This window comes from Aquarana catesbeiana, linkage group LG03 (assembly GCF_042186555.1).
Source record: "Aquarana catesbeiana isolate 2022-GZ linkage group LG03, ASM4218655v1, whole genome shotgun sequence".
NCBI classification, from domain to species: Eukaryota; Metazoa; Chordata; class Amphibia; order Anura; family Ranidae; genus Aquarana; species Aquarana catesbeiana.
In genome coordinates, this window is record NC_133326.1 from 32094884 (window position 1) to 32108117 (window position 13234).

At 40.4% G+C, this 13234-nt stretch overlaps 1 protein-coding gene across 2 annotated transcripts in view; it reads right to left on the reverse strand.

The window, feature by feature from the left end:
* The window catches only part of ST8SIA2 (ST8 alpha-N-acetyl-neuraminide alpha-2,8-sialyltransferase 2), a 493387-nt gene that overhangs the window by 116703 nt on the left and 363450 nt on the right, over positions 1-13234 (reverse strand). For both annotated transcript variants that reach the window (XM_073618411.1, XM_073618410.1), the window contains one exon: positions 4042-4335. In XM_073618411.1, coding sequence (XP_073474512.1) covers positions 4042-4335 — 294 coding nt within the window. The remainder of the gene's footprint in view (positions 1-4041; positions 4336-13234) is intronic.

Here is a 13234-nt window from a genome sequence, read left to right on the forward strand (position 1 = left end):
TAATACCATTAGCTTTCTTTGCAATCCCAAGAGGAACGTTACATGGATTTATGAAGCATTGTAGGGACCTCTATACCCTATAATGTTCTGTAACTGTGCTAAAAGGTCTGTGCTTATGTATCAGGCAATATTCCCTGCAGCAACACCCATTGGCAGTTTTACTATCATAATATGAAATATGATTGGCTGTTAAAGGCTAGTACAGTTTCCATGGCCACAATCGGGCAAAGATGTCACCACTACCCCTAAATAGGAAGAAAGTTTGAAGTGGGATTATAGCGGTGCCAACAAAGAGTGGAAGCATAGAGTATTTAAAACATGAAATTTATTTTAAACATGATTAAAATTGAATCAAAAATAAAACCACTATGTATCCTTATACATCTCCATTTGTAGTGATATCACTGTAAGGATTCCAATTAATCACTAATTACAAGATGGTATTTTTCAGGTAACCAATGGTGACAAGATGGTGTGTTTTCCCAACATGTTTCGTCAACAATGGCTTCCTCAGGGGATTACAGGCTTCCAAATGAATATATGGAACCCAGAAAACCCCAGGTGGATCACCAGCTGAAGTCAACACCAACGCAGAGAGGGGGCACCATGCGGCCACAGAGGACACATAACGACCAAGTTGAGGTTACATTGCAAAATAGACACAGGAAAGCGCCTGCAGCTATAGTGGCTTTTTTCACAAAAATGGATAGATATTGCTTGCAAGCACACAAACAAAAACGTTTGCAGGACCTGCATATGTCCATCGTTTGTTTTTTTTCTTTTGGTGATAATCAGGCATTATGAATGAAGTAGTTTTACATTGTGGGACTTTCTGTTTACAATTTATTATCTTATTTTACTTTTATACTCTAGTATTATGTACCTCTTACTCATTCACATAGGGGGTAGGGCCAGTATCTGGGTGTTAAAGAGGCTTCCAGATTCCGATAAGCTCCCCTCCTGCAGATCTTCACAGCCACTAGGCTAGGGTTGTGAGGAAGAGGCCCTTGTTCTCTTCAACGTGAGGACAAGGTGCTTTGCAAGAGTGTCCCCCCTGGCAATGTTCCCCACCTTGTTGAGGGCAGGTGGCCTGGTTTGATTCGGGATATGATCGGATTAAGAGTATGGTATGGATTTTTAGGGTGACCTCACATCTTTTTTTTTTTTCTGCTTTTGTTTTTTTTCACAGTGTTCCCACTTAAAATCAACACTTTTTGAATTTTTGAATTTCCTGGGGGTCCTCACGCATTCTTTTTTTTTTTTTTTTTTTTTTTTTTTTTTTTTTTAGGGATACCCCCTTAAAATCCATATCAGACTAAGAGGATCTGGTATGCAATTTTTTTTCATTTTTGCTGTAGGATGTGCTACAGCAAAAGTGATATTCACAAAGAGAAAAAAAATACAGTACATGTTTAACTGCTAGCAAATTACATTCATTGCCAGCTTCTTATTTAAAAAAAAAGAAGAAGAAAAAAATGGCACACAGACTCCTCCAAAAGCCCTTACAATAAATAACAGAGCCTTTTAAAAAAGAAATCAGCAGGGAAATGTCATTTGCTGGCAATTTAAAATATTTTTTATTTTATTTTTTTCTTAAATATCAGGGCTTTACAAAAGTCAGATTCCGATAAGTCCCCCCCGCCTGCAGACCCCCACAACCACCTGGAAAGGGTTGTGGGGATGAGGCCCTTGTCCTCATCAACATGGGGACAAGGTGTTTTGGGGGAGAACCCCAAAGCACCCTCCCTATGTTGAGGGCATGTGGCCTGGTATGGTTCAGGAGGGGGGCGCTCTCACGTCCCCCCTCTCTTTTCCTACGGCTTGCCAGGTTGCATGCTCGGATAAGGGTCTGCTATGGATTTTGAGGGGGACCCCCATGCCATTTTTTTTTCAAATTTTTGCACAGGGTTCCCCTAAATATCCATAACAGACCTGAAGGGCCTGGTATGGATTTTGGGGGGACCCCCACGCAATTTTCCTTTTTCGTTTGATGCAGGGTTCCCCTTAATATTCATACCAGACCCAAAGGGCCTGGTAATGGACTGGGGGGGGACTTATTTTTCAATGATTTTTATCTATATTGCCAGGATCCAACAATACATTACAGCCGCAAGCATTTTTAAAAGACATTTTTTCCTTTAGAAATGTAATTTTGCTGCGGTACTATTCTAAACATGGGAAAGATATGCTAGTTACAGGCATACTAAAGACACCCCCTAAGCACGACGAACCGGGGGTGTTCGGCTCATCCCCACCCAATAGCCAATGGCACATGAGCATGGTTTGTACCATAATATTAATGCCTCAAATGTAAAACATTAACATTGAACAAGGAGGCCCCCAGATCCCGCCCCCCATGTGAATGGGTATCGGGTACATTGTACCCCTACACATTCACCAAAAAAAGCAGTGAAATGTGACAAAAGACAATAGCCGGTTTTTGACAATACCTTTATTAAAAATGTCTTCTTCTTTCCCTCGCTTCTTCCTCCATCTTCCTCCGCTTCTTCCTCCGGTCTTCTCCATCTTCCTCCGGCTTCTTCTTCCCCGGTTCATCCTCCGGTCTTTCTCCTCCGCCGCTCCCGCCACCAACCTGGTGAACATGAAAGCAACGACCCTCCTCCGATGCTGCGGACAGCCGATCTGTTCGCTTCCATAGCGCACATATCATATATAACTATGGGGCGTAGCCGCCGGATGATGTCAGCAGGAAACCCCACCCCCTCGTGACATGACTGTCCCATCATACCCCGGGTGGTGAAGTCACAAAGGGCGGGGTCTTGGAGTGATGTCATCCACCCATCGCAGCATCGGAGGAGGTTCGTTTTTTGAATGTTCAGCGTGAGCGGTGGAGGAGAAAGACCGGAAGTCGGACCGGGGGAAGAAGAAGCCGGAGGAAGATGGAGAAGACCGGAGGAAGAAGTGGAGGAATATGGAGGAAGAAGCAGGGGAAAAAGAAGCTGGAGGCAGAAGGAGAAAACGGAAGGAAAACCGGAGGCAGATGGAGGAAAAAGGGGGGGGGAAAGAAGAAGACCTTTTTAATAAAGGAATTGTCAAAAACTGGCTATTGTCTTTTGTCACATTTCACTTCTTTTTTTGATGAATGTGTAGGGGATGAAGGTTTGATACGTAGGCATTGAGAGCAAAAAAAAAAGAACAGAGAAAGGACGAGAAGGTCTATGAAGGAAAAGGGTGTCCTTGGAATACATGGCTGATATCTCTCAAACAAAATAGTCTTATATTGCTGGTAAAGTATAATTTTCTTCTACCTGTTGGTAATTGAATTGTTTTAACACATAGCGAAACCATTTAATCTATGTGGCATAGCATTGGAATTTTTTTTTTGTTTCTACCTGCAGCATGAAATAATTATATTCCAATTATAAGAGAAATATACATTTTTGTATATCTCTAAAAAAGCTAATTCCAGAGTCTGCACAATGGTTTTGTTATGATATATGCTTAAACATAAATTCATTCTAAATTTATTTAAATATTTAAATATAAGTCTTGGTTAAATTATCAAGTTGATATATGGTATAACATTCTATCCATGTGTTTTTAAAAGTTTGAACTTGCAAGATCTGTTTGAGAGAAATCATGTGTCGATTTCAACACTTGTTTTCTTCGTTTGCGGAGTCTCTGAGGAAAATGTAACCATTTACAAAGCAATTACTAAGTTTTAAGACATTGGCATTTTAAAACTAGAGTTTGTGGTTGTTGTCTCATCATCCGTAATACCCATATTGTTGATATTTGAATTTGTATTCTGTGTTTATCACCAGTTATATTTTGCTATTATTTTGCACTGATTTTTATTAAATAAATATATATATTTTGCAACGATTTTTGCATCGTTGTATTCCTTTGTCTTCAAATTAGCGCAGATAAACAAATTTGAGTCATTTGGTAATTTATGGGAAAACGTGAAAATCTTCTTAATAATAGATTTTTGCATATTTCCATAAATATAATACTGTTTAATATTTCAGTATAAATACCCTGACAACCTGAAAAGATAAATAGTAAAATCATTCTTACCCTCTGACTGCATGGAGTAGACGTAGAGAAGGGTAAGCTGTGTGCACATTTATATGGTGTTTGATAATAAGGTCATTCACCCATTCTACTCGTTCTTCACCCCCTTTGGCCATAAATGCTGGGATCCATAAGATGCTTTCATTTAAGCTTTTTAGACGCTGCAAAAATTTCTCTTTCCACGTATCATTGACAAGATCCTCAAAGGCACGCTGGACCACTGAAGGGTTCATGGTTACAAGATGAGTCTTTGTGCCAACGTCCTTGGCATATTCTTCAACAGGTGCAAGATTACATCTATAAAAAAAAAGTTGCACCAAACTAGTCATCTACGTGACAACAATTAAGGAGTAACCTATACAAAATACTTACATTGTATAGATATGTATAATAAAGTGATTTTTGAAATTCTGTGCTTTTATGGTACAATGTTCACCTGATACCTTTCAAGGGATGCTTGTAAAGCTACCATATGCTCAGAGAGTAGAACCACATGAAATCCCACCCAGAGTAAATAAAGGATAGGTTACATTGAAAGGATCTCTATTATAAAACAATGTTTCAGCATGATATGAGAGATCACATCATTGTAGGAGCAAAGTGGTTATAGTTCCAGCATATAAAATCCACTATGATGCCATCATTCTATTTGGTCCAACAAGTCCATAACCACTTGCAGCAAGCAGTTTTATCACTGGACATGAAAAATGTTGAAGAACCTTAAAAATTAAAACAAACATGGATATTGGAATAAGAAATATCACTCTGGAATTTCAAACTTTAGTATTTGTTAGAATCAATTGGTCTACTATATCCCTAGGTGGATAATCATACACTTACCAATTTAATTTGACATGTTGACATTTAGTTGAGAAACCCACCAGAGTGTCATATAACATAACAATCTCACAAAATGACAACTTGACAGTTAAATGAGAAAAAAAAATCATTTTCAAAATGTAAGATATTGCACTTGAGTCACAGTAATTTAATTTCCGCATGTATGCAGCACTACCCCCCACAGGGGGTGCTGATTTTAACTAGTTTTCCCCCATTAAGTACAGAAGCTGCCTGTCCACACAAGCAACAGTCCATTCACACTGGCTCCAACGAACAGTCAAGTGATGTCTTTTTAAAGTTTATTGCTTGAAGAAATTTTTAACATGAGAGAGGTTGGGTATAGGGTACTTCAAAATGCTCAGTTCTTGCTAGTAATTAGAAGTCTCTTCTAGTAGCAGTAGTTGCAAATGGTGAACACTGAACAGTCCTAGGCCCAACAGCTGAAGACCACATTTTTGGGTGTCTGGTTACCTTGTGTAGGCACACAACTGTTTGTTCCCAATGCACCTTCCAGCACACAGTCTCAGGGAGTCACTACTCACAATTTCCCAGGACAGTTGCCTCCTTCTAGCTTCCTGTCCAATGAGCGAGGTGACGCCTCTCAGAACCAGGTCTCTGGTGGTGTGTTTCTCAGTCAGCTCTTGAGCAAAGTCCATTCAAGTCTTGGGACCTCTGAGGCCTCTGAAGCAGTTGTATGGACTATAGGCTTCCTGAAAGCAAGCATCCCCTGCACCTCTGGAACCCTCCTGGGGAGAAGGAACTCTGCTCTCCAGTGTCTCAGACTATCCACATTGCTGTCCCCTTCTGGACACTTCCCCTCCAGGGATTGGCCAGAACCTGAAATATTTAGGCTGGTTGATTCAAATCTCCTGCCCTAAGCTCTGGAAGCTTCTTCCAGAGGCAGGAGGAAGTAATCAAACACTCAGCCTGTGAGACTCTGATTACAGAAGTAGCCAAAGATAAACGTGCCTAGCAATCTACGCAGGGAGGGTGCTACATCTTTATAAAGAGAATTCAGGGAAAAAAGCGAAATGAAATAAAGACTGGGCAATACTAATCAACAGTAAGCTAAGCTGCAGCTATAAATGCCAAAACTAGCAATTAAAATAATGGGGTGTATAAAAAGATGATGAATACCAGCATATGACACTGGAGATACAAACATATGATGCAAGTGTAGTATTTACTCTGAATATTCAAAAGGTAGGCTACTAAATTAATGAAAGCCATGGTAGTAGCCTTGATTACAGTGAAAAGATTGGCTTTATAGATTGGAAAAAAAGACATCAAAGAGAAGATGTTAGGTAAAAAAACATATTCAATGACTTCATAAAGATTTATCTTTTTTTTTTTTTTTTACTATCAGCATAGGAAGGGTCACTTTAGACTAAAAATGGGTAAAGTCCAAATTCATGTAGAAGAAAAAAAGAAATAGACAGATTACGCACAGCTACAAAAAATAAAAAATCTTCTCCAGTGGCAATACTCACCTTCACACCAGTGCTTTTCCCAACAGACTCACTGATCAAGTCATGTGGTGTTGCTCCTTACTCTATTTACTTCCTTAGAACCCAAGGTGTCCACGTTCCAGCACAACACTAAGCTCACAGAAGAATGGTGTAGAGCAGTGGTTCTCAACCCTGTCCTCTAGTGCCCCCAACAGGCCATGTTTACAGGTTTTCCTTTATCTTGCATAGGCGCTTTAAATTAGAGTCAATGGCTTGGTATTTTGAACAGCTATTTTATTTAGGAGAAATTCCCAAAACATGGCCTGTTGGGGGTAGTTGAGGACAAGGTTGAGAACCACTGGTGTAGAGATCAGGGCCACAGCATTATGTGATGGAATGTGCCCACTGCTGCAGGATGAATCGGGAAAAGAGTGACCTCACTGGGCTAAACTAAGGACACTATTTTATAACTAAGGAGTGCTGGAAGTTCTCTAACGAATTGGGGGGGGGGAAGAGGGGGAGGCCAAAGTTGGGCTTTGAACAGTAGTTTTCCTGCCACTTTTGCCTAATGCAGGGAAATGCTCTAAGAGCTTTTTCTAAGAGCTTTTTCTCACTGTGTGCCAAATTTCCCCACAGTTACCCAGAAGGCTTTATTTTATATTCCCATGGACAAAAATGGCTAGACTTCATGAGACGGTGAACTTGGTGGACATGTGTCTATTTTCCAACCTGGTTAACCATATAACCATGATTCAGAAAATGTGTTTGATGCAGACTAGATATTATTCAGTGACTATAAATCCTTACTTCAAACAGCGTATAATGTAATTTTGATGCCTGAGGCACCAAGATATAAATGACTTGTCCAAAGTCACAAAGAGGAGACACAGGGATCAAACTAGGCTCGCCTACTCCATTATTAATCAAATGAGCTGTTCTCTCCTCACATCAATGCAAAAAAGAATGTTATTTGAATTCAGATTTCCTTTAATAGGGATCTTTGCAATCACAATGCTAATGTGTGCTGACTTTGAAGACTGTGTCTTCTTACATAGTAATTCAATGGGCCTTGTACTCCATATGACTAGCTACTTTATAATCCTTCTTTGAGTTCTTCATACCTGTTGAGCTCAGGGGTTTAGAGACGGATATCAGATGGTATAGGAGAAAGGGCACTCAATAGCTCTGCATGGGTATCGCACAACTATTATTTCTTAAAAATCCTAGTCTTGAAAAGTCAAGTGTTGGTAACATGAGACTTTTGCAAATAGGTTTTGTGAGGTAGTTTTTAATTTTATTTAGTAGAACATTATTGTCTCAATGTATTATGTTTTTCTTCAATAAAATTAGTATTTTATTTCTGGGTATACCTGCTAAACTAAGGACTAAAGTGCCCTAAATGGTGTATCTTGAGTCCATATTTAAAGTCCTTTGTTATAACTGTTTGATAGGTGCAAAAAAAAATTGTGATTCTGCCAGAAATCCCTGTACTTTCCTACGTACTCTGCAGTGGTATCAGCCCTGCCGAGTTCACTTCTGTGCAATACAGAACACCTCTTCCCTTTGCTATGGATATAGAAAGGTGTTTTGTAATCCGAGCACACTGCCAGATGAGGGATGACAAAGTTGCTCTTCTAAAGATACAGGATTGGTTAAACCAGAACTAAAGTCTAAAGTTGGCCATAGATGGACCAAATCCTGACTGGTTCAGCAGGGCATGGTCGACATTCAGTTCACCTATGGGCAGGCTGATGGATCAACTTGGGTACAACCAGAATGTCAAATTTTTAGCATTTTTAACTTCTGACCAGGCAATGCTTCAGAAGACTGTTCAACATAAACTGCAGTCTTTTCCTAACATTTCTAATCCCTAATTCAGGCTTGTGGCTTCCCCAGCATACCTGCAAAGAAAGAATCCATCTTTGGTAGAGTCCATGGTGGTAGCATCCAGGTTTGGCAGCTTTTGAGAAGACTGCAAGTCCCTGCATTTCCTCCAGGCTCTAGCGGGATTGATAGTCACTCTGGATTTAGCATATTCGCTCTTGCGTGCTCTAGCTTTTCCCCAAGGATTGGACGCCTGACCCATGTTTATACAGCACAGGACCAGGTGGTCGGACTCAAGAAAACCCACCAAGAAAGAAGTGGGAAATAAAATTAACACTAGCCCTCCCTGCTGGGGCAGCATTAAAGAAGTTGTAAAGGCAGAAGGTTTTTTAACTTAATGCATTCTATGCATTAAGATAAAAAGCCTTCTGTGTGTAGCAGCCTCCCACGCACCCCCTAATTACTTACCTGAGTCCCATCTCTCTCCAGCGATGTCCACGAGTGTCTTAGCCATCCAGGACTCTCCTCCTGATTGGCTGAGACACAGCAGCGGTGCCATTGGCTGCCGCGGCTGTCAATCAAAGTCAGTTAACAAATCAGAAGAGAGAGGGGGCGGGGACGGGTCAGGGCTCTATGTCTGCATGGACACAGGGAGCTGTGACTCAGCTCAGGTGCCCTCATAGCAAGCTGCTTGCTGTGGGGGCACTCGACATGAGGGAGGGGCCAGGAGCAGTGAAGAGGGACCCGAGAAGAGGAGGATCTGGGCTGCTCTGTGCAAAACCAACTGCACTGGGCAGGTGTGTATAACATGTTTATTTTTTTAAAAACAAGACTTTACAATTACTTTAACCCCTTCCCGACCAGCCACTGCAGTTATACTGTGGCAGGTTGGCTCCCCTGGGCGAACTGACGTAGCTGTGTGTCGGTTCACCTTTTGACCACTAGGGGTCGAGTGCGCCACGCCGGAGCTCATGGGCATGCCCGGTGGTCGCGATGACCGCCTGGCACCTGCAATCGCTCCACACAGATACAGAACAGAGATCTGTCAATGTAAACAGACAGATCTCTGTGCTGTCAGGGGTGAGGAGAGCGATCTGTTGTTCATACTAATTATGAACAACAGATCGCTCTCCTCACCCAGGCAGTCCCACCCCTCCACAGTTAGAATCACTTCCTAGGTAACACAGTTAACCCCTTGATCACCCCCTAGTGTTAACCCCTTCCTGCCACAGTACACAGTAATCAGTGCAGTTTTATTGCACTGATCGCTGTATAAATGCCAATGGTCCCAAAAATGTGTCAAAAGTGTCCGATCGGTCTGCCATAATGTTGCAGTCCCGAAAAAAAATTGCTGATTGCCCCCATTACTAGTAAAAAAAAAAAATAATAATAAAAATGCTATAAATCTTTCCCCTATTTTGTAAACGCTATAACTTTTGCGCAAACCAATCAATATACGCTTATTACGACTTCTATTACCAAAAATATGTAGAAGAATACATATCGGCCTAAACTGAGGAAAAAATTTGCTTTTTTCAAAAAAAAAACGGGATATTTATTATAGCAAAAAGTACAAAATGTGTTTTTTTCAAAATTGTCGGCCTTTTTTTGTTTATAGCGTAAAAAATAAAAACCACAGACATGACGAAATACCACCAAAAGAAAGCTCACATACACATAAATCACATTTTGATGTACACGTATACCCTAGACCCCTACACATTATTTCCACACAAGTTTAAAGTTTAAAAATATTATTTGAAATAATGTTAAATAAGCTGAAAAAAATTGTGACATAAGTCGATTTTTTGCAGGTTTACTTATACTTTTCACAATTTTAAATTTCAATTTTAAATGTAAAAATATTTGTTAAAAGAGAAGTATGGGAATTGGGTTTTTCCCATAATCATACCTATTTTGGTGGATACTGCATCTGTCCCCCGGCATCTCTGTACGGAGAACCGAGCCATCGAACATCTCTCAGCTTCCTGGGCAGAGAGCTGCTGCCTGTCAATCAGCAGCTCTCCTGCTCTGCTCCTCCACTCTCACTGGAGCGCTGAGCTGTGGAGGGGCGGGGAGCGGCTGTCTAAGCGGCTTGCTCAGATGCTGGGACAGCCATCAGTCCAGGCACCTGACAGATACAGACTTCATTGTCGTGATGATGTGGTGCCTGGACTGATTCCAGTGACGTCAGCAGAGAGCGGACTTCGGACCGCTCTCTACTGATAAACGGATCACAGGAGTGCAAAACCAATTGCACTCCTGTGACCCTTAGAAGAAGCCCAGCATAATGAGCTCAGGCTGGACTTCCCCTTTAACACTTAACTTTTTAGAATTGAAAGACATGGATGTTATGGTGTTTTTTGTGTGCATTTATAATTTTAAGTAGTTTTTGTTTTGAAAAGCATTTAAGCTCCTATCGAGAAATGTATCATGTACTGTACAAGCAATGAAAATTTCAGTTAAAATTTTCTAAATGTAAAATAATGCACTTTAGGGAAAAGATCTTTAGTTATCACTAGAGGGATCACCAGAAGAAGGAGGAGGTCCCGATTCCTTTATATAGAACTTTAGGTATAGAGGGATCACCAGAAGAAGGAGGAGGTCCCGATTCCTTTATATAGAACTTTAGGTATAGAGGGATCACCAGAAGAAGGAGGAGGTCCCGATTCCTTTATATAGAACTTTAGGTCTAGAGGGATCACCAGAAGAAGGAGGAGATCCCGATTCCTTTATATAGAACTTTAGGTATAGAGGGATCACCAGAAGAAGGAGGAGGTCCCGATTCCTTTATATAGAACTTTAGGTATAGAGGGATCACCAGAAGAAGGAGGAGGTCCCGATTCCTTTATATAGAACTTTAGGTCTAGAGGGATCACCAGAAGAAGGAGGAGATCCCGATTCCTTTATATAGAACTTTAGGTATAGAGGGATCACCAGAAGAAGGAGGAGGTCCCGATTCCTTTATATAGAACTTTAGGTATAGAGGGATCACCAGAAGAAGGAGGAGGTCCAGATTCCTTTATATAGAACTTTAGGTATAGAGGGATCACCAGCAGGAGGAAGGAAGTCTGGATCCCTCTATATAGATCTTTAGTTATCACTAAAGGGGGCACCAGCAGGAGTAAGGAGGTCCTGATTCCTCTATATAGAACTTTAGTTATCACTAGAGGGATCACCAACAGGAGGAAGAAAGTATGGATCCCTCTATATAGATCTTTAGTTATCATCACTAGGGGGGTCACCAGCAGGAGGAAGGAGGACCTGATTCCTCTACATAGATCTTTAGTTATCACTAGAGGGATCTTAGAAAGTATTATTTTAACAAATGAGTAGTTAATGTTTGGAATCGACTTCCAGTAGAGGTAGTGAGTCAATCTACAGTATTTGGATTCAAACATGCTTGGAACAAACATAAGTCTACAGTATACTCAGGCAAAAAACAATTAAAAAATAAATGATTTTAAAAAATGGGGCATCCTCGATCGACCACTTGGTCTTTTTTTTCTGCCGTTATGACCCTTTTATGTTTCTATGTAAAACAAGCAGCACCGTCTTTTCATATTACACATACTGCACTTTCAGAAAATATATGGTTTGTGGGTCTTATACAAACTTTCTAGACTGTTATATGCATGTCTGAGGTGCAAAATTAAAGTAGAGTAGAGTTAAAGTAATATTTGGCTTTATTTTTCAGTGGTATTACCTGACATGAAATAGGCTGCCCTTACTCCTTAAAACATGCACAATCTTACCACAGCTTGTAATTTATATTTAGTGGCAATTTTAGAATGTTATAGCTAAGTGACATTTTTATGCCTTTGAAACTGCACCTATCAGTTTCATATACAATGAAAATACAGACTTATAAGAGTAAAAATATTACATTGGCACAGTTTTTATTTATTGCCCTTTCCTGACAAGTTGTAAATGACAGAGTCCTGATTTTCATAAAAGTACACGTTTCTCCAAAATACAATTTTTTTTCCTTCATAAAAATATTTCTCTGTTCAATTTCTAGATACAGTATATAGGAATGACATTGCCAAGGCAGAATGCTTGTGCCAAGGCAACTGGTTCCAAAAATACGATTTAATTAGTAGTGAGTAGATTGCTGTATAAATATTGAGTGGATTTTATAGCTAATGCTTCTTGAACAAAAAGGGTTATTATCGCCTTAGTCCCATAATCACATTTCATGTCTTACTACCTCCTGGCTAGGAAGGGTGGGGGAAATAGCCCACCCATCAAAAAAGTGTACTGAAAAAATTGGGACTGTTGGATGCTGAGGAAGGAAAATTGTTAAGAGGTATTTATAGCTGCCAGCAGTGGCGGCCTCTCATAAGGGGTGCAGGGGTGCCGCCACCCTAATCCATGCGCCCAGGCCCCTAATCTCCATGCAGGGCAATGGACGCATGGATTTCAATGGGTTTTTTTTCTTTTGAAGCACATGATTAGAGTCTTAAGCTATAATTGGCTTAAAAAAGGGTGGGTTCGGGGTGCAGAGCACTGCGCCCCAAGCCCACCCACTTGTGTGATATTAGCAAATTAATATTCGCTAATTTCTTCCTGTTTCTCCTCCTGGCCAATCAGGAAGTGGGTCCCAAACTAAAGAGTTTTTTTTTTTTTCTTGGGAGGGTGAATTTGATTGGCACAGGGCCAATCAGTACTGTCCAGACAGAGGGTCAGGGGTCCTGCAGCCTCATATGACAGTCGGAGTAGAATGAAATCTCCTCCTCCAAGCTTTAACCAGACACTCATAGACGTAAGAAGACTGGTATATACTTCTGATGAGAAAAGGTATTTAGCAGTTTACAGTGCCTTGAAAAAGTATTTATACCCCTTGACATGTTCCACATTTTGTCATGTTACAACCAAAAATGTAAATGTATTTTATTGGGATTTTATGTAATAGACCAACGCAAAATGGCACATAATTGTGAAGTGGAAAGAAAATGATAAATGGTTTTCAACATTTTTTACAAATAGATACCTGAAAAGTGTTGCATGCATTTGTATTCAGCCCCCTTTATTCCGATACCCCTAACTAAAATCTAGTGGAACCAATTGCCTTCAGAAGTCAC